The following is a 26,972-nucleotide window of genomic DNA, read 5'->3' as shown; positions in this document are numbered from 1 at the left end:
ACTGTACCTGCTCCAAAACTATGGTATTATTCATCCTATAGCTTGTTCCTCTTTTTATATGGTGAGCCAACATGTTTTCAGCACTTTTATTTCCATGACTGATCATTTTCTCATGCGCTCTCTGCAACAGACATATAGTGAGCAATATGTTCCCAGATAGCACACACACGTCTGCCCAATGTAGGCATGATGTATACAGGATACATTGGGAAGATGCCGTTTAGACAGACAGCGTTTACTCGTTGGCAAGACGTCTTGCAGATGTATGTAGAATGCCCACATTCTAAACTCTACAGTTTTACAACGTTTATACGTCGACCAGACATCAACATTCTGGTGTCTATTCTATTCTGATGTCTCGACCGACATTTTCCCAAATGTGCGAACGCTCTCCAAAACGACACATTCCCCACGCAACTTGATAGGTCGGCCAAAGGTTTGCATGTTATCTGGGTTTGGACCATCAAATTACAATAACGTCGCGGTAAAGAATAGCAATACATTTCCTATCGGCACCTAAGTTTCATGATAATATCGTGAGGTCCCTGGCTATTCCCAGCCCAAAATGACAGGGGACGTTTTGCTAGTGAGATAGGTAAGGGTTGAGGTAGAGAAATACAGATAGTGAGAGAGATATTTGGAGTGCAGCTACAGTCTGTCTCTCTAACATCTCTCTTGGGCTTTCTAACTCTCACTTTGTCACTCTCTGACTCGCTCTCCCCTGGTCATCAGGCCTTTTATCCAAGGCGAGGGCGACAGCAGTCCTTGCTTGGTGATGTAACAGCTGCTCGCAGCTGCTCCTCTCATTCTGTCACGAGCAACAAACCCCACCTCAAAACACCCACGGTGAATTAACAGTGTGTGTGTGTGGTTAATTTCCTTCTACTGTTAACGAGGGTCCATTCCACTGTATACTCACGCAACGTGCGCACATAACATACAACTCAGCACTGTGCACTAGGGATGTGACAAATGGAAAAAACATTCTTAAAAGGATATTTCGGGGTTTTTGCATGTTAGACCTCATTTTCCACTTATTTTTTTAGTGTTGAGGCATCATCTAGACAGTGGTTTTAGTCAGAGTTCCATTCCTGAGATTTCTTTGGCTGGCTTAGTTGCTTGCATGAGCCATATAGTGGTAGTGGGCAGACAAAAAAAACATGCTTCAAAACGTCCGCACAAAACGTCCTACAGCCATCTCATGTCTTTGTGGGCACTTGGCTATTTCCACTATCATGAGCATATTGAGAACCATATTTATATATAAGCCATAATATACCGACGAAGAGCTTCGACAGATAGAAGACGGGGGGGAATGGCAACAGGTGAGAAGGGCAGATCGGCAGACCAGCAACAGCGTCCAGAGACAGGGAACTGGTGGTGCAAATGTGAGAAAAAAATCGGAGAAAAACTTAAGGCAATACCAACCGAAATGTAGTGCGTTTGCTGTTCCGATGGGACTTGATAATGCCAACACTTACCTGCCGAAGACACTGGTGATGTCGTTAACAGCACAACAGTCTTTGTGACAGATCATGCAGATTTGCCAGCCCTTATCAACCCAGGAGTAATTGAAACATTTTTCCATGTCTAAGATCAACTGAAGAAAAAAAATGACCACTGACCAGAGGGACCAAACGGGGCAGCTGTCCATAGAGTAAGTAAACATTTGAAATTGAAACGATCAATAACGTATACATATCAATTTGAACGCATTATCCGTTTCCTATAATGATCCCTTATTGATCTTTTCCCCTGTTCCATAGTCAATATTGTCTTGTTGTGTTTCGCATTGCGATGGAATTGGCACTCGAGGAGGAAGCTTGGAAAAGGTAATGCCGTCCTGCGTCGTTGAGGCCATCCGTAGAAAAGGAATCTGAGGACGTACACACCTGCTTCTCCGAACCACTTGATTCTCAAGAATGTGTAAAGACTGAACACGTAATGACACCGAAATGTATTACACAACATGTCTATGGCTATAACCATGTAAATAAAGTCACCAAAAAAGAAAGAAACGTCCTCACTGTCAACTGCGTTTGTTTTCAGCAAACTTAACGTGTAAATATTTGTATGAACATAACAAGATTCAACAACTGAGACATAAACTGAACAAGTTCCACAGACATGTGACTAACAGAAATGGAATAACGTGTCCCTGAACAAAGGCGGGATCAAAATCAAAAGTAACAGCCAGTATCTGGTGTGGCCACCAGCTGCATTAAGTACTGCAGTGCATCTCCTCCTCATGGACTGCACCAGATTTGCCAGTTCTTGCTGCGCGATGTTACCCCACTCTTCCACCATGGCACCTGCAAGCTCCCGGACATTCCTGGGGGGAATGGCCCTAGCCCTCACCCTCCGATCCAACAGGTCCCAGATGTGCTCAATGGGATTGAGATCCAGGCTCTTCGCAGGCCATGACAGAACACTGACATTCCTGTCTTGCAGGAAATCACACACAGAACGAGCAGTATGGCTGGTGGCATTGTCATGCTGGAGGGTCATGTCAGGATGAGCCTGCAGGAAGGGTACCACATGAGGGAGGAGGATGTCTTCCCTGTAACGCACAGTGTTGAGATTGCCTGCAATGACAACAAGCGCAGTCCGATGATGCTCTGACACTGTCCCAGACCATGATGAACCCTCCACCTCCAATCCCGCTCCAGAGTACAGGCCTCGGTGTAACGCTCATTCCTTCGACGATAAACGCGAATCCGACCATCACCCCTGATGAGACAAAACCGCGACTCGTCAGTGGAGAGCACTTTTTGCCAGTCCTGTCTGGTCCAGCGACGGTTGGTTTGTGCCCATAGGCGACGTTGTTGCCGGTGATGTCTGGTGAGGACCTGCCTTACAACAGGCCTACAAGCCCTCAGTCCAGCCTCCCTCAGCCTATTGCGGACAGTCTGAGCACTGATGGAGGGATTGTGCGTTCCTGGTTTAACTCAGGCAGTTGTTGTTGCCATCCTGTACCTGTCCCACAGGTGTGATGTTCGGATGTACCGATCCTGTGCAGGTGTTGTTACGTGGTCTGCCACTGCGAGGACAATCAGCTGTCCTTCCTGTCTCCCTGTAGCGCTGTCTTAGGCATCTCACAGTACGGACATTGCAATTTATTGCCCTGGCCACATCTGCAGTCCTCATGCCTCCTTGCAGCATGCCAAATGGCACGTTTACACAGATGAGCAGGGACTCTGGGCATCTTTCTCTTGGTGTTTTTCAGAGTCAGTAGAAAGACCTCTTTAGTGTCCTAAGTTTTCATAACTGTGACCTTAATTGCCTACCGTCTGTAAGCTGTTAATGTCTTTACGACCTTTTTTTGCTGAGTTTACAAGGTGTATAGCTGTCTATGAGTATGTGAACAACAAAGTTACTTGTTCTTCAACATGTTCCAAAATAAAGACTGCAAGTATGTGTTGTAGACATTTGTAATTTGTAATAAAGGTTATAAAAGTAAAACACACATACAACTCAGAAAAAATACACTTCTGAATAAGTACACTACTACTTCAGCAATCCAACTACCTATATAGCTTCTTCTTGTCATCTAGGCTATCCGTATGCTAGTCCCTGTCCTAGCTAGTGACATCTAGGCTATCCGTATGCTAGTCCCTGTCCTAGCTAGTGACATCTAGGCTATCCGTATGCTAGTCCCTGTCCTAGCTAGTGACATCTAGGCTATCCGTATGCTAGTCCCTGTCCTAGCTAGTGACATCTAGGCTAACCGTATGCTAGTCCCTGTCCTAGCTAGTGACATCTAGGCTATCCGTATGCTAGTCCCTGTCCTAGCTAGTGACATCTAGGCTATCCGTATGCTAGTCCCTGTCCTAGCTAGTGACATCTAGGCTATCCGTATGCTAGTCCCTGTCCTAGCTAGTGACATCTAGGCTATCCGTATGCTAGTCCCTGTCCTAGCTAGTGACATCTAGGCTATCCGTATGCTAGTCCCTGTCCTAGCTAGTGACATCTAGGCTAACCGTATGCTAGTCCCTGTCCTAGCTAGTGACATCTAGGCTATCCGTATGCTAGTCCCTGTCCTAGCTAGTGACATCTAGGCTAACCGTATGCTAGTCCTAGCTAGTGAAATGCTGCTTGTTTTCCTTATCCGTATTCCTGTATGTGTAGCCACGTGCTCTGTTGACAAGCGAGAGATGACACGCCTACTCCTGAGCACAATACTTGTTGCTCAGGAGAGCGGAACAACACTGCCAACATACTTCGGCTGAAGCAGCTTGTCCATTTTCTTCAAAAGCACAATTGTGGATGCTTGCAGATTACTTAATTTTTTTTGTGAGAGTCTGGCCACTACCACTATATGACTCATGCAAGCCAAAGAAATGTCAGGTATGGTACTGAACAAAACAATTGTCTGGATGATGCTTAAACACTAAAAGTATGTGGAAAATTAGGTCTAACATGCTAAAAAACGAAATATCCCTTTAAAGTTTAAAACAGCAAAAAAAGTTGTTTTTCCATTAAAACAATAAGAAAAATTCTTACAATTCCACATAACTACACAATGTAGCTGCGCTGTCAGATGGTTAAGCATTGCCCATGTACTACCATTGCTCTACCTTAATTCCACCCCGCAAAGTTTGCATTTCCTTCTCATTTAACTTCTCAAAGTACTGCCATTCAGGACTTTGCTGCTGTTGCTTGCCTTTGCCATTTTTCCGTTAACGACAATGACGTAGCGGTGGAGAATCGACTACCAAAATATTTCATTCCTTGACTTCTTGCACGTCTACTCCCGGTGTCGACTCCCATTTCTGAGTGCCAAGACTCCTAAGATTCAGTATTTTTGGAACGGAGGAGACAGATTAGTTGCCATACTTCAGAGAACAAAAATACTTGCATTTTTCATAGCGAGCTAGTTAGCGAGCGACGGAGAGAGTAAAAGTCAGGTCGGCCACCTCACAATTTGTTGACTTGCAATGTCTCGCAACTTCAGATCCCAATCTCATTGAAATATTTGAATGTTTAAACTTTCACACCCCTCCTGTGCACGCAGGCTTGGTCTTTACAGACAGTAGCCCTGTGCAAACTCCTACAGGCACACACTCTTAGGATTTGTTTTATTTAATCTTTATTTAACTAAACAAGTCAGTTAAGAACAAATTCATATTTACAATGATGGCCTACCCCGGTCAAACCCTAATCTGGTTGTGATACAGCCTGGAATCAAACCAGGGTCTGTATTGATGCCTCTAGCACTGAGATGCAGTGCCTTCGACCGCTGCGCCCCTCGGGAGCCCAGTCTACCTGGGGCACTCCTACAAAGGCAACACACACACACACACACACACACACACACAGCCAAAAAAAGAGCACACACACAAACACACCAGGGTTTCCATTAGGAAAATGTGGCGCTGGACAAGATTTTAAATGACCGGCCAGTTGAGAAATGTACCGGACCCATATATGCATTGGGCGCGTAAACCCATTAGGTGGTCCACCAACGGTGCTCAGAATGACAGGAATAATACTTAGATCACTTCTGTGATGAAGCAGCCAATACAAATGACATTTTCAAAACATTTGCCAAAATGCAATTTGCAGGAAAACACCATTCTAAACAGCGCACCGGATACGAGCGGTTCCATATATGACAGAAGGAAAAAAAATCTCTTAAAAACGGAGAAAGAGGGGGATCTAAAGATGCAACAACTAGGATGGGTTACTAATATGACTAGGATTGTGCCTTTGGCTTCTGGACAATGAAAGAAAGTTGATATGAAAATAGGCTTGGGAGGGTATACTGTATACCAGGGTATTTGGAAAAAGCCACGGGATGGTTTTCCGATACCGTTGAAACTATTCCTGATATTTTTTTATGAATTAGAATATTTGTAGCTACTTAAGTAAATACCTGCAGTCAACTTGTTAGAACATTGTTCTTCATTTCACCTATCACATTATGAAGCTTACCGTAGTCCCCCAGTCACATGGTGTTTGTTTACAAGCACACAACAGTGAGAGAGACCGGAGCCTTGTGAGTCACTCACTATTGTGCAGCATATGCCAGGTGATCTAATTACAGTATGGAATTCCCAACTAAATGTTTGCCAGCTAGATACCTTCTAACTATTTAGTTGACCAAATGTACAACAGTTTTCTAAATTAGCAACTATACTGAACAAACATATAAATGCAACATTTTCAATGATTTTACTGAGTTGCAGTTCATAGAAGGCAATCAGTCAATTTAAATAAATGTATTAGGCCTTATCTATGGATTTCACATGACTGGGAATACCGATATGCATCTGTTGGTCACAGATACCTTACAAAAAAAGGTAGGGGCGTGGATCAGAAAACCAGTCAGTATCTGGTGTGACCAACATTTACCTCTCGTCCGCATAGAGTTGATCAGGCTGTTTATTGTGGCCTGTGGAATGTGGTCCCAGTCCTCTTCAATGGCTGTGAGAATTTGCTGAATATTGGCAAGAACTGAAACACTGTCGTACATATCAATCCAGAGCATCCCAAACACGCTCAATGGGGGACATGTCTGGTGAGTATGCAGGCCATGGTAGAGCTGGGACATTTTCAGCTTCCAGGAATTGTGTACAGATCCTTGCGACATGGGGCCGTGCATCATCATGCTGAAACATGAAATGGCGGCGGATTTATGGCACGACAATGGGCCTCAGGATCTGGTCACAGTATCTCTGTGCATTCAAATTGACATGGATAAAACACAATTGTGTTTGTTTTCTGTAGCTTATGCTTGCCTATACCCCCACCATGCGGCACTCTGTTCACAACGTTGACATCAGCAAACTGCTCGCCCACACAACGCTATACACGTTGTCTGCGGTTGTGAGGCCGGTTGGACGTACTGCCAAATTCTCTAAAACGATGTTGGAGGTGGCTTATGGTAGAAAAATTAACAGAAAATTATCTGGCAACAGCTCTGGTGGACATTCCTGCAGTCAGCATTCCAATTGCACGCTCCCTCAAACCGTTTGCAATAGAGGTCGACCGATTAAACAGAATGGCCGAATAATTAGGGCCGATTTCAAGTTTTCATAACAATCGGTATTTTTGGACACCGATTTGCCGAATGTTTTATTTTTTTTATACACCTTTATTTAACTAGGCAAGTCAGTTAAGATGGTTCACTGTTATAAACTAACTTTTTTGATGAATTTTAGCAAAATTCCCCAAATTCCTGTGGCTTAACTTCCCATGGAAATTTACCGGAAAGTTTCCGACCCTTTGCAACCCTAGCGGCCGGCAAAAACAGTTAACATGCGATTGCATTTCGAATTGCTGCGCAATGACTGGGCTTTTAAAAGCAGGTTTATCTCGAGCAGCAACGAGATGAGGATCTAGCGCGGAGGTGATATTCCACTTAAAATAGGCTCTGTATGCTGTGCATATGTGATAAGATACATGATGACTAATGAAAATACACATGCGTCAATATAATTCCACCAAATGATGTAAATGAACCTATAGACCGATAAGCATGAGGGTGAAATGTATTTCCATCGACTGGTATTTCCATTAATGAAAAAAAAGCATTATTATGCAATGGGATAGTTTTTTTCTTCTGGTCAATTTGGCCGGCAAACATTTTATTTATTGGCTTTAAAAAATGTTTTTTTTTTTAAATACAAAAACCAGCAATTACCGGCCAACGGTAACCTTGACAGACACACACAGCCAAAAGAAGCACACACACACATAGACACACAGCAAAGCCAGATTGAGAAAGAGAGGGGGGCTATTTCGGTGTCCTTCTCCTATTTCATTTGCAATCAAGGTGGAACGACCCTGAGTGAACACATTCGCGCAACGTTAGAGTGATGCCTGACGCACATCAAACAGGCCTGTGCTGCGTCATCCAATCATCCGGGAGACAGTTTACCCTGTAGCCCGCCAATCACCAGAGAGAGAGTGAGAGAGAGCAGGTTCCTAAGACCTACCTCTTAAACCTCTCTCCTCTCCAATCCCTCTGTGTTATCAGGAGGCAGGTAGCCTAGTGGTTAGAGTGTTGGGCCAGTAACCGAAATGGCTGATCCTATGGCTGATCCTGTAAAACAACATTTCACTGCACCTATCCAGTGGATGTGACAATAAAACATAACACACACACACGGAGAGAGACAGAGAGAGACTGCCTGGCTGCCACTTGGATGGAGAGAGAGGACTCCAGTGTGAAATGACCCTCTTCAAGACAGACACTTGGTCAACCACACAGTCAGACTCCATTCTCTCCAGAGACTAACCTGTCTCAGTCTGACAGGGCTTCCAATCCCCCACCCCTATTAGTGTCAAAATACATTTTAAACAACGCATTTAAATAAAATAAAAAAGTTTATTTTGGCAAAGGGTAGTCTACAGATTCTCGTTTTGGAAACAGAAACCTGTATGGAGATAAAAATGTATTAAATAAATCCCCCGGAGAGGCAGAGTGACAGGTGTATGTATGTATATATAGATAACTGGATGTCTACCTTGGCTGGTCTTAAGTCTTAGTTTAACCCTCTTCTCTCCGCCACACTAGAAAATTAGCTTCCAGCCAACCACCTGGCTCTGATGTCCGCATAGCAACCAGACCCCCCCCCCCCCCCCCCCCCCCCCCCCCCCACATGGCGATAGAGTCCTCATGGAGATTTTTGGGTCATGTTACAACCCTGCTTTGAATAGCGCCCACCATCATCACCACCCCCACACAATACATGTCTCAAGGCTTAAATTATTATTTTGAATAAATAAAACTTGCTTGGGGCATCCTGCTATGCTATGCATAAAAGTTGGCTACATAATGCCTCAAGTATAAGGGTATCATAGCATCTTACTCATACAAGAGATCACACGCAGCAGCTCTGTTGTTGGGAGCATGCGAGAGAATGAACCAAAGTTAGTAGTGGGTGGAAGTAGTATATGCCTGGTCTGCTGGACCTGTGCCCTTTTGGAATACTTAGCCTATAAAATGCTTCCTTCCTTACTTCCATGAAATAATCCCTGATCTAACAATTGCATAGGTCAAATCAGGGGATCCACCACATAGCTTGAATTCTTTACATGAATTATGGAACAAACATCCCTCATGGGAGATTTTTGCACTCTGAAAGAGCTTCCACTGTAAAGCTGCAATATGTCACATTTTGGATGCCTGACCAAATTCACATAGAAATGCGAGTTATAGATCTGCCATTCTCATTGGAAGCGTCTAATAAGTGGTAGAGCTGTTCTATATGCACCATTTCTATGCTTCCAGTGCCTTTTACTTTCAGTTTTGTACACCAGCTTCAAACAGCTGAAAATAAAATAATTTGGGGTTATGGAAAATATATTTCACAGCGGTTTAGATGTTACAATGATTCTCTACACAATGACCTCTTGTTTTGTCACCAACTGAAATTAGACAAACTATTAGGAACCAAACCAGGAAATGGTGGAGCGATTTCTGCATATTTCACCTTTAAACTATTTTATTACCCAGTCTTAGGTTAAGTGGTTGCCCGGACCAACTGCTACTAAACCCTGGTTGTTGACAGTTGATCATTGACAGACACGCTCAGCCACCATAAGAATGAGAGTGCTCTGCTGTACTGCTGCACTAATCATGTGACTGGTCTCGTTTGGCTAATCTGTTTACGGCCCTTCTTATTCTCTAAGATGAAACTGATTCGCTGGCTCAGCCAGTTTTAGCCACATGCTAATTAGTCGTCGCCACAAAAGCCTCTTAACACCCAATCACCGCAAACACAAAAACGCCAATACCAAGCCAAACGGCCCACCACACTTTAGTCTGTCAACATTTCAGAGGTCTGTATGTGTGGCGATATTAGGGACAGTGGGTGGCTCGAGGTGTCTGCTGTTTTGTACCGTAGTGTGGTTGGTAGTGCTGAGCGATTAGTGCTTTTTGAGGTCGGTTTGGTTTCGGTTCAATTCTTAAATTATCACGGTTGTCAATTTTTTGTTGTTGATTTTATTACAATGCATTATGTGGGTTGAATGCTGTAACTGAGAATAAAACAATTACTACAAGTCCCATGATGCTTATTACTGCTTATCACTTAATAATAATTTATTCAAATTACTTTACTTTAATAAAATATTTCAGTTGTGTAATACATTTGTTTTATTTGATGACTTATTTCATTCCAAGTCATCTTTATAGAGCTGCTGTCTGACAAAACTATTTTAGTAGTTCTTTAAAGTAAATAAGGCATACTTTTATGACTGCTGAATACCAACTATCAATCACTTAGATCATGTACTTTCAGGTAGAGCTACAGCTGCTCTCTATATCACCTGGATTCTTTGTGTAAAAGAAACGCAGACCGGACAAGTAGATGCGCAATGAACAAGGGTCATTTTAGTTAATTACCACGTTGTATGCGCTAAAATATGTAGAATATCGGCCTGCTGGAAACTATAACTCCCTATTACGTCGCACAGTTCAGGCTGGATCTGATGTATCTCTAGAGAAACTGTGTGGTGCTCATTGAACGCACAGGGAAAAAATTAATTCGTTGTTTACAACAAAGTGAAATCTTGGTTAAATGGCACAGCACTAGTGGTTGGTTTAAAAGAAGAGGACTTGTCGAACTGTGTGATATCAATGGCTCTAGCCTGCAGCCAGCTGGTCTCCAGATGACACTTTATGGCTCCGTTCGTTCTGGTGATTTGAGGGGACTTTGTCAGCCAAATCTTCTCTGGCACGCCGTCCATCCCACTTCCACAGAGGATGTCAGCCTCTCCCCTTCTCAAGACGTCAAGACGTGGGCCCCTTATCTCTGTCAACTCTTTTAATTTCCCCTTCGCATTTATTTTCCTCTCAATTCAACGGGCTTTATTGGCATGGGAAACATATGCTTACAGCGCCAAAGCAAGTGAAATAGACAAACAAAACGGGAAATACTCTCTTTCTCTCAGGGTATAGCCCCCCCCCCCCCCCCTCTCTATCCATCGCTCTCCTCCCTCTTTGAGCAGGCTTATCTCAGGGAGAACAAGTAGGGTCTTTGTGTTTGGGACAGTGATCACGATAGTAAAGAGGGCTTTATTAATTTTTTGCAGAGATATGATATCTACAGGGAGGGAGCCGGGAAGAACACAAAGCCGGCATGAATGCCAGAGAGAAAGAATGAGAAACAGAGCGAGAGAGAGAAACAGAGAGAAAGAGGGAACGAGAGATGGAAAATATTCAGACCCCTTGACTTTTTCCACTTTGTTACGTTACAGCCATATTCTAAAATGGATTCAATTGTATTTTTCTCAATCTACACACAATGCCTCATAAATAACAAAGCAAACACTGTTTTTTAGAAATGTTTGCAAATGCATTAAAAAAAAGTTAATACTGAAATATGACATTTTAAAATTGTATTCACACATTTTGCTCAGTACTTTGTTGAAGCACCTTTGGCAGCGATTACAGCCTTGAGTCTTCTTGGGTATGACGCTACAAGCTTGGCACACCTGTATTTCGGGAGTTTCTCCCATTCTTCTCTGCAGATCCTCTCAAGTTCTGTCATGTTGGATGGGGAGCGTCGCTGCAGATATATTTCAGGTCTCTCCATAGATGTTCAAGTCCGGGCCACTAAAGAACATTCGGAGACTTGTCCCAAAGCCACTCCTGCATTGTCTTGGCTAGGGTCATAGGGTCATTGTCCTGTTGGAAGGTGAACCTTCGCCCCAGTCTGAGGTACCGAGCGCACGGGAGCAGGTTTTCATCAAGGATCTCTCTGTACTTCGTTCATTTTTCCCTCGATCCTGACTAGCATCCCAGTGCCTGCCACTGAAAAACATCCCCTCAGCATGATGCTGCCACCACCATGCTTCACCGTAGGGATGGTGCCAGGTTTCCCCCCAGACATGATGGTTGGCATTCAGGCCAAATAGTTCAATATTGGTTTCATCTCATGGTATGAGAGTCTTTAGGTGCTTTTTGGCAAACTCCAAGCGGGCTGTCATGTGCCCTTTACTGAGGAGTGGTAAAAGGCACATGACAGTAATGGCCTAAAAGGCACACTCTACCATAAAGCCCTGATTGGTGGAGTGCTGTAGAGATGGGAGAACCTTCCAGAAGGACAACCATCTCCACAGAGGAACTCTGGAGCTCTGTCAACGTGACCATCAGGGTTCTTGGTCACCTTCTTGACCAAGGGCCTTCTCCCCAGATTGCTCAGTTTGGCCTGGCGGCCAGATCTAGGAAGAGTCTTGGTGCTTCCAAACTTCTTCCATTTAAGAATGATGGAGGCCACTGTGTTCATGGGAACCTTCAATGCCGCAGAAATGTTTTGGTACCCTTCCCCAGATCTGTGCCTCGACACAATCCTGTCTCAGAGCACCACAGTCAATTCCTTCGATCTAATGGCTTGGTTTTTGCTCTGACATTCACTGTCAACTGTGGGACCTTATATAGACAGGTGTGTGCTTTCCAAATCATGTCCAATCAATTGAATTTACCACAGGTGGACTCCGATAGAGTTGTAGAAACATCTCTAGGATGCTCAATAAAAACAGGATGCACCTGAGCTCAATTTCAAGTCTCATAGCAAAGGGTCTGAATACTTATGTAAATAAGGTATTTTATTTTCATTTTTATAAATTTGAAAAAAGTACAAAAAAAATCTGTTAACTTTGTCATTATGGTGTATTGTGTGTAGATCGATGAGGATTGTTTTGTTTGTTATTCATTTGAGAATAAGGCTGTAACGTATCAAAATGTGGAAAAAGTCAAGGGACCTGAATACTTTCCGAATGCACTGTATAGATCCAAACCAATCACAGCCAGTGCCTAGACACAAGGAAGAAAAAAATGATGCCAGAAAACACTGTTCAAGGCCAGTCGGGTCGATAAGGACAAAAAAAAACGCACTACATCAAAGAAAAACTGCAATATCTACAGGGCAAACCACATTTCTCGCCAGCAGAGAACAACGTGCTGATTTCAATATCACTTTCCAGAGGCTAAGAAAAGAGATTGGCCTCAATCCCATCTCCAGCCCTGGTCCCAGAACTACTCAACATTAAGAAACCTATTAAAAAGTTTAAGAGGACAGGACCAGCTCAAAGTGGAGCAGCGAGCAAAATACAGTGGTGTGATTCTGACCTAAATACAGCAGAGAGAGGGGGGGGGGGGGGTAGAGAGGGAGAGAGTGTCCTGAAAGGTTCTTCTCACAGAAATAACTTGCTACTTAGCCCCCAGAGGAGGACAGAGAGTCACCTCAATGCCAGGACACAAAACCGAGAGTAACGGAGACCATGTCACCTTGTCTGCCTCGTCTGTCATCCATCGCATCTGTACTGTAGAACCTTCTCAATCCAAATAGAGTAACCTCATCTACTTCATCCCTACTGTAGAACTTCCAGATTTCGGTCAAAGTGGTCCTTACAACAACGATAACCCTACACAAATAGCATCCTTCCTCCATATCGCTGACAAGTAAACACTGACGCATCACTGTCCGCATATAGCTTGCATCATCTGTAACAACGGTTCAATTCCCAATTGCATTTTCTCATGAGGGTACTGAAAACTTAGGTGTGTGTGTGTGTGTGTGGTCCAGACTCACCCTCAGGGCTTCTATGACCAGGTCCCGGGCCTCCAGCTCTCCCTCCATGATGCTGAGCAGGGTAAGGAGCTCCGGCTTGCTCAGATTATCCATGTTAAACTCACATTTCTGCAACACGCACACACAGAAAGATAAGTTATATTTGCAACATATTAAAATGTTTTGTATAACTAGAACACATTTTTCTCCTGAAATAATTTGACACCATGTTCTATAGAACATGCTTCTATTAATCCTTGGGAAATCCCACATTTTGGGGTAAAGGAGGACATACGTAGAACTTCAGAACACCAACTTACTGCCAACCGCACCACCAACAACAACAAAACAGTTGGGTTTGCAAGTTGCGTGATGACAAACATAACTCATCCCCTCAGATAGTTTCATTACCTTAATGAAACCTAAACATCTGGACGAACCTTGAGGCTATTAAGGTCCAATTACATTTAGCCACATCATTAAACGCTGATTTTGCCAGACGGACCCGCAGGGCGAACGGACAGGGAGAAAGAATGAGGATGAGGATAATTGTGAGTAACCGGACCACTTTCTACTGCTGCTTCAATCAATTAAAAGCTTTTCCATCCTCTCTGACTGTTGCCCTTAAAAAAGGGAAATAAAACATCCTTAAAACAAGAAAATGTCAGACTGTACGGTGTTCCTGGGTTTATCCGAATGGTCGCTAGTACGGTGAGGAGCGAGGACATCGGAACGGTGGCTGCGTCGTCTACATTCCATGACAGAGACAACAGTGTAAAACTGACTGACAGATGACAGACTGAAGACTCGTTGTCCTGATTGAATAAGAAGAACGTGTCTAGTCATCCTCAGCTTTTGAAGATATTGGGAATTTAACTGAACTAAATTCATATAGGTGTAGAATGAAAATGAGAGAACCTCACAGGCAGAGATACACTGAGATAAGGTTGGATGTGAGAAAGTTACTTGGCAAGAACATCTGCAGAGAACAAGAACATCTCTCTTGTAGAAACACATCCAATTCCATTTTTCAATTTAATTTATATCCGAGGAGCTTTCCTTTTTGCACGGCTATTTGTTCAATAAAACATAATAAACCAAAGATAATCTGGAGGGAGGGAGAGACGACCCCCTTGCCTCTAGTCACAGTGTTCTATTGGATCTGCGCATAGGCACATTCATTTGTACCTGTTCACGACGTTCGATCACCCTGCCATAGACGCGTGATTTACCATCATACGTTTCAATCCCTGCCAAGGTTTCTCCATTTTTCCATCATTGACCCAGCAGCCTCCTTCAAAGCCCTCTCTTAAATCACGGACAAAATATGGAATATGGAACCAGCTGGTATGACCTTTTAGCAGACTGCTGTAGTTCAAAGTGTCCCTAAATACTGGGCATTCAAATACTATGTCTTGAAGACAAGACACTCAGAGCTTGAAATACCGGTACATCAACTTTTGCGTAAATCATAGGCCAACAACGAGACAGGTTTTAGCCTAATGCATATTTGTCAAATAATTGTAGTAGTGCAAGCAAGCGAACCAGGCTACAGTATGATTTAAGCCCTTAGAAAGTACAGCATTCTATTTCATTCTGAACAGCACCAATCAAGACAGGAGGGGGTTAAAAGGAAAGAATCCAGCGATCGATTTGAAAGCTTGAAAAAAAAAAAAAAAATAACCTAATCAATTTCCAACCAACCCCACACAGCATTCTCCCTGACTGTGCTGCCAGTGAGCCATTTGGAGAATCGGATTTGGGAGTCTCGGAAGGCTTGCACGACACTATCCAAACCAAAGCCTGTCATGTGGGCCCCCAGTCTTCGTCAATGTGCTCGGGTGGCATTTCACCCTCCTGCATTTCTGCACAGTGAGCAGGTGAGGGAAGCTAATGCTAATTTGTTCCATGAGGCGTGAGTTTCAAAATAGCTGTTCTGTGTGGGTGAGTGTGTATTTGCACTATGTGGAGGGAAGGGAGAGCCAACTGCTATCGCTCTGTCCTATAGCCTAATAGGTTGGATTAGTGGCCACATTCAAATAAATTAGACACCCCTCTACAACAGAACAAGTAGTAAAAAATGTATGCGTACTAACTAGTGCTATAGGGTGAATTGGGGGAGGTGACTAGTGTGGCCCCACACCACCACCATTTTTCACCCTCTGACCCCTCTCTAAACCAAGTTAGCCGATCCTCAATGACCCTTCACAAGAGAAACTCCTCCACCGAGAGCAAACAAAGGAGGGTCTTGCAGGGGTATGCAAAGAGCTTTATTTAACTGGGGCATAGAAGCGGAAGCCCCCTGAAGAGAGGCTAGCTGGCCTGCCTTGGCCTGGCATGTTTGGCAAGACGGTTCGTGAGAGAGACAGGCAGAGATATACGGCCGAGTCAGAGAGGACGGTTGGTTGCTGTGCTGCGGTGCGGTGCTGTTGTCGCGGGTACCTGTTCAGCAGAACGGGCCGTTAAAGCAAGGAAGGAGTGCAGTGTGCACTGAACGCGCTCAGTAGAGCACGGCTGGCTTAACTAACACAGTTGAGCTATGCCAGCTGAGTCACTGAAATTAAGACCAATTTAGACATGTCTCCGGTGTACATACCCCCCCTCTTCTCTCACTGCTCTCGTTCGGTCCATCTCTCTTGCTTTCTTTCTGCTCTCACTCTGCCCCCTTTCCATCGCTATTGATTTTCTTGCCTTTTTCTACCACCCACATATCTTATCTTCCTCCAATTTCAACAGCTGTCCCTTGGGATCTTCCAGTCAAGAACAGTCCATATTTTCAATAACCTTTGAACCTCAAACCCAGAACAGTTCTATATATTTCCTGTGCCCTATAGGAATGCTCAATTACATATAAACAAGGGTAGAATATGATGTAGCTAAGGGTCAAGTGGCAAATGGGAGATTGCTTTCTTTTGACCAGTCAGTAAATTCATGCAGAATAGGTGCTGGGCAATGGCCTGACTGAACAGAGCACATGGAACCATCCAAGCATACCACAACCAGGGAAAGGTTGCATGGCCCCCTCCGGCGGGGAAAAAGATTGATTAATTTGCACAGAGGGGTAGCAAGCCGGTGCCCTGGCACACATGTTGCAACCTGTCTGCGAGACGAGGGGCCAATGTGAGAAGTCGCAGATAGATGAGCTTAAAAAACAAGTGCAGCTCAGTCCGATTAGTGGGGAGTTTGCAGACAAACAAAACACTTTCACTGAGATTCAACATTTCTAATATTGTTCTATTGGTCACAGGTCAAATCTGAAGTATTAGTAGGCCTATACAGAATAGGAAACCGTATTCTTGACTGCAAATAGGCTATGCTTTGTGGTCAGACAAGAGCTGAGGTTTGGGGTCCTCATAGGATATATAGGGGCCTTCTCTCTTTAACCGTAAAGGCAAGATTTTTCAAACACAAGAGCCCAACTAGGCTACATCTGATAACAATATATTCACGTCGAAGCCTCACTGACACACAGCAATCAACATATTTCGTTTAAACTTGGAGCGTTGACGTAGTGAAAAAAGGGTAAGATTATGCATCGAACAGCCATATACAAAAGCAGCTCGTATTCAGGCGAGTAGCCTACATCCCGGTCTGGTGAAAGCGAAAACCTATAGCCCAAATTGGGTTTCAAATGTAAGTACAGATTGAAACCCCCTTTGTAACCATCGCAAATCAGTGCTTTATAGCCTAACTACGTTTCCCCATATGTGCCGAACCAACATTTTAGCTATTATCCTATTTGTGATAGATAAACCCCAATTCCCTTGCCTTTCTATAGGATTTTAATTCCCATAAAAGCCTTTGATCATATGTATAGTCTGTGTCTACACAAATCAGAGAACCCTTGTTTTGCTGTTCTCTACATTGCCAAAATAACACATTGCTGTTGCTTCAAGATGAACACTCAAGATTCGTAGAGAAATGTGCCGCCTTTCCTAACTCCTTATTCCCTTTCCTTTATTCCAAAACGGGGGAAACCAACGATATAAACATATAGACCTGGCTATAATAGAAAAAAGGTCTCACCGCTTCGACACTTCCAAGCACTGTGGTTGCCAGTGTTTGTACCGGAGGAGGCTGCTCCCCGCTCGCTCCCTCCGACGCCATCTTCCTGCTGTAGCGGTCTGCTGGAGTACGGGCACCACACAGAACATAAAACAACGCATTCGGTACCGCTTTAACTATTACGCTGCTGAATGCAAATCTCACATACGACTGTAGCCTCAAAAAAAAAACTCTAACACGAGAGAGAAAAAATGTGCCTCGGCGTACGAGACAGTCTAGACTAGACCGGACCGTGGCGTTTGTCGGGAACGCAGGTTGGTAGAGGGGGGAATTGTCCGTAGGCGTGGAACCAAGGCGTATTCCAGATGCGAATCGTGCGTTCGCAACTTGAAATGAGGTGCGCTGCACGGTCGTTAAAAGAGCGATTGAAAGGAACGCTAAATAGGAGCGGAGCCAAGGCTGCGTCCTATTTCTGAATAGGAACCCCACCGTGTCTACTGCCTAAGTTACCTATTTACCCTTCCTATGGCTGTGGATTTGTGAATCACATAGTCATAAACCTGAGGATTTATTGTTGTTGCATGCCAACAGCCAACAGCCAAAGCCGAGAGGCCTATTTGGATTACACAGAATAGCATAGGCCCCCTAGTGCATTATAAAATATCCAGCAAATGGATACCCACTATTATTTTACAGGTTACATGTTCCTGCCAGTCATACATTATAGCCTATAATGTGTTTAATTATTAAAGTTCGGGCCTATAGACTTGTCATTGTAAGCGAGATGTCTAGCCGATGGATTGCTACATGCTCGGATAGGTCATGTATCAAAGCGATATCTGTCGCCATGTATTTGCATGCTGTCAATAATGGCTCTCCATTCCACAGATTATCATCATGGATATGAATATAAATATTACTGGGGCGTCCGGATGTGCCATTAAGGATTAGAGGGTGATCCCTAGCCTGCTTGTTGTCGTACAGAACCAGGTCACTGATACGCTATTTGGGTCAAATACAGGATATTGCCAGCGCATTATGATGATGTATTGTAGGCCTATGATAAAGACTTGACAGTCGCTTGTGTTTACCCCTGTTTTAAATAGCCAGTGCCATTGCTGCTTTGAAATGACCTGCACAGTAGTATACCTTGTTCAACACTCCCTCACCTACATCTGTCATATTATAAAAGTATTTATAGTAAAGTACTGTGTTGTCTTAATTATCACATTTATCCTGGGCCCAATCAAAGTGGACAGCTGCCAGTCCTTCTGTGCTCTGTTAAAGGGGACTTCCAGTTGCGCCCAAAATGATTGATTTCTGATGTGGCCCATCAGGCCCTTGGGTCTCAGCCAGACATAGCCTATACTCTATTATTGTTCTGTCAAATCCCCAAACTCATGTCTGAATCTGCTGCAGATCGCCGGACGTTGCTGGAGATGTTACGTGGAGATAATATTTTCCATCCCCTCTTCTCCATCATGGTGCTGAAGGGAAATGTGTCGTTAGTTGGAGATTATGGGGACTGTTTGGTTGAGGGGGGCCCCACTGGCAGTCAACAAAAATTCCACTCGCATTACTTAGCTGTCAAGTTCCAAAATTGATTTCAGGAAAATAATGACTGTGAACTTACTTATTACATTACTTTATAAGCATCATCCTCATTAGAATGCAACATGGCATTGAGTACTTTTAGCCCAAAATAAACCGCCCTCAGTTACAACCTTTTGCCTCCTCGCTCCCATGAGTTCAACCTCAAGACCTCTTTATATTTAATTGTGAGACCGAGGAAAACCAAAGTGGAAGTTTGGTTTGAACTCTTGGTCTCGTTTGTTACTGACAGTTACCCTCTGTGTGTAACTGACCGTGTGTGCTGTGGACACCAGCGGTGCTGTTAGCTACAAAGACACTGCTATTTTTAAACCGCAGAAGGGGAGCTACTGTTACTGCTCAACCGGCCTAATTGAACGCTGACTCCGGGCCAAATCTGGCTAATCATGTTTATGCTAATTGGCCAACCAGCGTTCCCAGGGCATCACAGCAGAAACTATTGATATTGGACAGGCTGGGGCTGGACAGTGGGTGTTTTGGAACAGTAGACCTGATCTGCGTCCCAAATGGCACCCTATTCACTTTACAGTGCACTACTTTTGATCAAAGCCCTATGGGTACCCTATGTGCCCTGGTTAAAAGTAGTGCACTATTAAGGGAATAGGGTGCCATTTGGGAGTAGTGGACCTGCCCTACCTCTCGTTCAGCAGGCTGTGATCAAATTAAATTAGGGCTAGCATACATCTGTGTGTTGCAGCAGAAGCATCTAATGAAGCCTCGTTTCACATGATGTTCATACAGCAGCGCTCATGCAATGTACTACAGAACAATTATCCTTAAGCTGAGGTGAACCACAGCACAGGGGCTTAGCAATTAACTCGAGCTTTTAACAATGTAGAATAAGGCATTATGGGATGCTTAAAAAAATGATGTAGAACAATATTATGATGGGGATAAATGCATCTTAGGAAATGTGCTGTAGTTACACTATGCACTAAACCAAAACTGGCCCTTAGGCCCCACAGGTTTTAAGCCTTGTGTAACTGATATCCTACCTAAAAGAAGTGATTCAAAGAAGTCCTCCTGCGTGCATGCATATTGACCCAAGGTATATTGACCCTAAGGTAAGTATTCAAGGAGGTTAAATCCTAGATCTGTTTCTAACACACAGTATATGGAGTTTCTTCCCTGCGGGATGTGAGGACACTCAGGACAGCCCACAGAGGAAGTAACCATCAGAGAGAGAGAGATAGAGGAGACCTCTCAGAACTGGATCCCCTGCATTCTTTCTGTCTAGGATTGACAGACAGGTCCTCTGAATTAGATATTGGATTTGAACTCCATGCTGAATGTAAAAAAAAGAGTAATATATTTTAAGTAAAAGCAGACCAGAACAACTAGTACTGAGCACTTACTGACAGATTGTGCTCTTGGGGGTTAACAGTTAGGTGTATTTTCGTAGCTACAGTATCCCATGCCAAGTGTCATAAAATAGTTATCATGATCCATTACATGTACTGTAAATGCAAACCAAGTCTACCATTACCAAACAGGTAGTGCATGTTAAAAAGGTAATCAAACGATGTGTTTACTGTGTCATCTATAACAAACATGTAACATTGGCAGATTGTGCTTCCCGGCTGGAATGACAGCCATGTCCGGTGTTGAAGTCATGAAGTTTCAGTCTGACTTCATCTTTGTGGTATCCATCTGAACTGAAGTCAGGGACTGTTTGTAACAAGGATGTCTTTCTCTCTGACGCTTGGTGCCAGTATCAGGGTCACGACCCTAGGCTAGGACTCGCTCTAAAAGCCTGGGTAGGTGGATGGGAGGGGCGAGGGGGGGGTAACCCTCTCCATCTCATTCCTTGCCCCTCCTTACTTGCCATAGTGCAGACTTAGCGTTTTCAACACCTCCTTCCATATTGAGATGGGGCCTCTCCTCTTAGCCTGTGTCTATCTCTCCTAGTCTCCTCTCTCCTAGTCTCCTCTCCCTGACTGCCTTAGTGCCTTGCTTTCTATTATTTCCACCTGCTTCCCAAGCTCTCTGTCTCTCTGACAAATTCTCCTCCTTTCCTGCTTTGTGGTTTGTTGTATAATTTCATACCAGTTAAATTGCTAGGATAACGTAACAGATGAGGCAGGTGGAAATGACTTTTCTTTTAAACATGGAAATATGGTGGCAAACAAACTTCCCGCTAGCACCTTTGAAAGCCCCAACCCTAACCACAATGACCACTATTAGCTGCTTTCCACTCCCTGTGGTTTGTCAACACTTTACAGACAGTAAAGTGTTGAGTCACACTGCAGTAGTGTTTTACTGTGTGGCTGTAGCACCTGGTCCTCCTGCTCCTCAAACAGAGGATGTTGGTCCAACGTTTTAGGGAGAGAGAGGTCATGAGATTGAGAAGAAAAGGGAAGAGAGAGAAGAAAGGACATCAGCAACTCTTGTTCAGTGTGCTCAGAGAGAGAGAGGTCTGTTTCAGCCTTTGGCAGCCACTCAGGACAATCAAGAAGAGTTGTGGCCCAGTTCTGTCCTCCATCCCCTCCTCGTCTCCTCCCCACATCCTCTCTTCCTTCCCTCTCTCTCTGTTGAGTCACTATCCGGACCCTCTGTGTCTCCCCATTTGAAGCTCTCGCCAGGACGTGAGATTCATCCGGGACGAAGTCATTTTTTTCCCGGGCCGCCTGGTCTGTCCGCGGAACGACCCAACGCACGAGCACACTGGAACTAGTGATTGCTGCTCAGCTGCCCAGTGCCCACCCTGCTCTCCCTCCGCTCTCGTCACCAACAGGAAGCCATTGTGCCCGCTGTGTGTATCGACAATGAGCGAGTCACTGTGAGCCAAGTCCCTCAAAGTTCTGGGGGGGGGGGGGGGGGGGGGGGGGGGGGGGGGGGGTGTAGCATAGCCTCAGGCCAGAACCCCATAGCTGGCCTCATCTATTACTGTCTGTCCAGTCCACACATCTCCGGTTACAGAGGCCCCTCTATCTCTCTCTGTCTCTCTCCCTCTGTCTCTCTCTCTCTCTCTGATGGTTACTTTGCTTAGTTGATTGTCGCATTGGTGTCAGTCATGAGAGAGACCATCCCCCCCTTTCCCTCCTCGAGAGGAAAACAAGGAAAGAGCACAAGGTTTGTACCATATATACCTACCTCACATTTGCCGTAAAGTCAAAATTGGCCTATTACTTTTACCCAATTTCCTCCCTGGGATCAATAAAGTTTATTCAAATATGAGACTTCACTGTAAATTATATTATGCTCAAGACAGGCTTGATGCAAATGAATGCGTGCTAAACTTTATGTTTTATTTTCATTCATTTAATTTGTTTCATTTAATTTCTTACATTTGATTACAGGCTGTACACCTATGTTGCAATTATATCTGGAAAAATAATGAATGTTTGTAGAGGATGTCTTCATTGATCACACCTTTGATTACACATTGGATAGATATTATGGAAATGATAGATTTTCTGTCAATTTTGTTGGGTAATGTAGGTGTATTGTCAAATGTGAAAACGGTGTAATCTACTGTAATTTACGTACTGTAGCATTTTACTTTCAGCACTTCTCAGGGCGATTTGAAACCTGTATCCTGCATTGTTTGCATTGGAACTGGTAGTTAAAACGACAAAATTGAAAAGAGATAATTATTTGGTGATTAAACCAATGTTCTTATTATATTTCACAATAAACTCTCATTTTGATTCAATGGTTGTGTGGTAAGAGATGTTTACAATCCAAATGAATGCACAATGACAGGTTTTGAATGAAAAACTGGCTGCGTTACAAGTGTCACCAGTTTGGAGTTTTGTACTAAAGAGTTGTGAAAATGTACCACATATTTTCAAAGCAAAAAAAAAAACTATAACACAGATACTGTCATAGATTTAAGGCCCTGTGTGTGACTTGACCAGGAATACCTCTGGGCCCTACTTCATATTTATAGCCATAGTTAGGACCTGGAATTTTTCCTGGTCAGATCATGAGGAAGAACTCAGGGCCCTAATCGTGCATGCATAAACAGACAAACTCGTTCAGGAGTTGTCCCGCAGGTAGTATTGTGTGGATCAATGAGTCTCAATACATTACGTGTAACACAAAGCTCATCAGATTTGACTTTGACTCTATTTAACATTTCCGACCAAACCCTTTGAACTAGAATGTGTCTTTTTTTGGTCAAGTAGATCAGGTCACAATGGAAGAATTGTGTTTGTGAAGAATGTCTGTTGGGATCCAAGCCACAATGCAGACAGCCGTCAAACTTATAATTGTAATTATGGTAGGGTAATAGCCTACACTTTCACAGCAAGTGATAGCCTCTATTTGGCTTTGGCAGGTAATGAAGATATATTGATCCATCTCGTCAGCTCTTTATCACAACCAAACACTTACTGTTGGTATCTGATTGAAGTGCAAACACTTAAGGGCTCACATTAAGTCATGCAGGTTAGGTTCTGTGCCATGCAAACACTTAAAGCTTGCTAGAAAGGCATTTCACTGTACTTGTGCATATATTAAAAGTTGAAACTGAAACACGTTAACATTTTGAGCTTTTAAAATCAGGTATGGTGATGTGTTCTGTTAAATATATCTTGGTAGACAGTGTCTATAATGTTGATGCACTAAAACATATTCTGGATTCAGATCAATTTCAATGTGGGAGTTCGGGAGTCTGATGATAGAGGTGAAATACCACATTGTGCCATCACAGCAGCAAGATTTGTGACCTGTTGCCACAAGAAAAGGTCAACCAGTGAAGAACAAACACCATTGTAAATACACCCCATATTTATGCTTATTTATTTTCCCTTTTGTACTTTAACCATTTGTACATCGTTACAACACTGTGTATATATACATAATATGACATTTGTAATGTCTCTATTCTTTTAGAACTTCTGTGAGTGTAATGTTTACTGTTAATTTGTATTGTTTATTTCACTTTTGTATATTATCTACCTCACTTGCTTTGGCAATGTTAACATATGTTTCCCATGCCAATAAAGCCCCTTGAATTGAATTGATAGAGTAGTATACTCATAAATGGGATCACTGTCAAAGCTCTGTGGTAATTTCTTGCCCCCTTGTGGTCGGTATTGGGACTGACAGCAGTTCGAACCTCGGTAGCTAATGTTTCAAATACTTTGAGCGTTTGCTCTAATCTCCCAACAGTGCCAAGTGGGCAGGGTTTACAGTTTTGAAACTATTATTATTATTGGTTCCACTGAAATTATTTCAAATACTATTTGAACCCAGCAGTGGTATCCACACTGCAAAAAAAAACATTAAGACAAAAATACAATAAATGTTTAGATGTCGGTTTATTGAACTTCACTCTGTTTATGTTTCAACGGTGAGTCACCAACACATCCTCACGAGAGAGGGCAGAAACACAAGATGTGTGTTTAACACTAGTACAGCCTGTTGAGACATGCCCATAGCAGGCACAGGGGCACTTGCCCCCTATGAATTGTTCTGTTTATAATTTTTTATTATTATTAATAAAAAATAATATATATTTTTTTTTTCTGTATCTCTGTAATACTACTAGCCACATAGCAATTTTAGGAAGTTGGCTTTAGCTAACCCAGATAGGTTCCCAATCTCCCAGCCTCATAACTAGCTACCAAGAAACCATTTCAGGCTATCAATCAAGTTAGAGTAGCTAGCTTGTCTAGCTATCTTAGCTGGCAAGGTTGGTAGACATTAGAAAAGCAAGCAATAAGTAAATGTACTGAATAAGACTCACATTCCTTTCAATATTTTACCCAGATTTCAGCAGAGAAGCATATTTAGTTTCTTAAAAAAATAGAACTACCAGGACACAACGCTGATGTGGTTGTCACGGTCGCTGCGGGTCTGCTCGTGGTTGAAGCACACGGCGCGGAGGAGCTCGTGCTGGGTGGTGCCGTAGTACACACATCCGGACAGGGCCAGAGATACAGTCTGAGCGTTGCCAGAATGACCAGCCTAGGAGTAGCACATGCCATGAGTGGATTGGTTGGACAGCTAGCTATAACAGTGCAATGGTTTTAAATGTCTCTGTCACATATGCACACACACACACACAATAAAAAACACACAAACACACCACACTCACACACACACATGCACTCACACACACTGTTATCAGAAATATGTCATGCCATGTAACACAGTTTCATGTCTCGCTGAATTGTCCTAACTCAGCCTGGGTGTGTACGTCATAAAGATCCTCCTATAATTATAGGCCCTATGATTCTATATTTAATTCTATGGTGTACGTATCTGTTGAGGGACATACAGGTAGTGTCTGTGGTTGGTGTGCTTGACAAAGTTGATCCAGGAGAAGCTGGCAAAGGACTGCAGACCATGCTCAATGACTAGCAGCTCCCGGAGGCTGGCAGCACACATATGGGACAAAAAATGTTCCTGAGTGTCCGAGGTAGAGTTTTAGCTTAAATCAAATTGAAAATCTATGGCAAGACCTGAAAATGGTTGTATAGCAATGACCAACAACCAATTTGACAGGGCTTGAAGAATTTTGAAGAGCGTTATGGGCAAATATTGCACAATCCAGGTGTGGAAAGCTCTTAGAGACTTACCCAGAAAGACTCACAGCTGTAATCACTGCCAAAGGTGCTTTTACAAAATATTGACTCAGGACTGTGAATACTTACATAAATGAGATATTTCCATACTTCTTTTTTTTTTAAACTTGCTACAGAGGGCTATATTGGTCAGCTAATACAGGACTAATAAAGGCCCAGTGCACTACTTTTGTATATATATACACTAACGTTAAAAAGTTTGGGGTCACTTAGAAATATCTTTGTTTTTGAAAGAAAAGCTATTTTTTTGTTCATTAAAATAACATCAAATTGATCAGAAATACAGTGTAGACATTGTTAATGTTGTAAAAGACTATTGTAGCTGGAAACGGCTGATTTTTTTATGGAATATCTACATAGGCGTACAAAGGCCCATTATCAGCAATCATGATTCCTGTGTTCCAATGGCACGTTGTGTTAGCTAATCCAAGTTTATAATTTTAAAAGGCTAATTGATCATCAGAAAACCCTTTGTAATTATGTTAGCACAGCTGAAAACTGTTGTTCTGATTAAGAAGCAATAAAACTGGCCTTCTTTAGACTAGTTGATTATCTGGAGCATCAGCATTTATGGGTTCGATTACAGACTCAAAATGTCCAGAAACAAAGAACTTTCTTCTGGTACTCGTCAGTCTATTATTGTTCTGAGAAATTAAGGCAATTACATGTGAGAAATTGCCAAGAAACTGAAGATCTTGTACAATGTTGTGTACTATTCCCTTCACAGAAAAGCACAAACTGGCTCTAACCAGAATAGAAAGAGGAGTGGGAAGCCCCGGTGCACAACTGAGCAAGAGGACAAGTACATTAGTGTCTAGTTTGAGAAACAGACACCTCACAAGTCCTCAACTGGCAGCTTCATTAAATAGTCCCCGCAAAACAACAATCTCAACGTCAACAGTGAAGAGGTGACTCCGGGATGCTGGCCTTCTAGGCAGAGTTGCAAAGAAAAAGCTGTATCTCAGACTGGCCAATAAAAATAAAAGATTAAGATGGGCAAAATAACACAGACACTGAACAGAGGAAGATTGGAAAAACGTGTTATGGACAGACGAATCTAAGTCAGAAGTTTACATACACTTAGGTTGTAGTCATTAAAACTAGTTTTTCAACCACTCCACAAATTTATTTTGGCAAGTCGGTTAGGACATATACTTTGTGCATGACACAAGCCATTTTTCCAACAATTGTTTACAGACAAATTATTTCACTTATAATTCACTGTATCACAATTCCAGTGGGTCAGAAGTTTACATACACTAAGTTGACTGTGCCTTTAAACAGCTTAGAAAATTCC

General features: G+C 43.1%; 1 protein-coding gene across 3 annotated transcripts in view; it reads right to left on the bottom strand.

Annotated features, from left to right (window-relative positions):
- The window catches only part of cttnbp2 (cortactin binding protein 2), a 71,604-nt gene extending 53,536 nt beyond the window's left edge, over positions 1-18,068 (bottom strand). For 2 of the 3 annotated variants that reach the window (XR_003867461.1, XR_003867462.1), the window contains exons 1-2: positions 17,550-18,068; positions 13,545-13,652 (exon numbers count right to left, since the gene is read on the bottom strand). Coding sequence is in view for 1 of the 3 variants with exons in the window: in XM_029697082.1 (XP_029552942.1) it covers positions 13,545-13,652; positions 17,550-17,630 (189 nt within the window). In the remaining 2 variants the exon portion in view is untranslated. The remainder of the gene's footprint in view (positions 1-13,544; positions 13,653-17,549) is intronic. The other variant, XM_029697082.1, reaches the window with a different exon arrangement.
- Positions 18,069-26,972: the final 8,904 nt, after the last annotated feature.

The sequence above is a fragment of the Salmo trutta genome, chromosome 17 (assembly GCF_901001165.1).
Source record: "Salmo trutta chromosome 17, fSalTru1.1, whole genome shotgun sequence".
Classification (NCBI taxonomy): Eukaryota; Metazoa; Chordata; class Actinopteri; order Salmoniformes; family Salmonidae; genus Salmo; species Salmo trutta.
The sequence above is the reverse complement of the archived record's forward strand: the minus strand, read 5'-3'. Positions and strand labels throughout refer to the sequence as shown.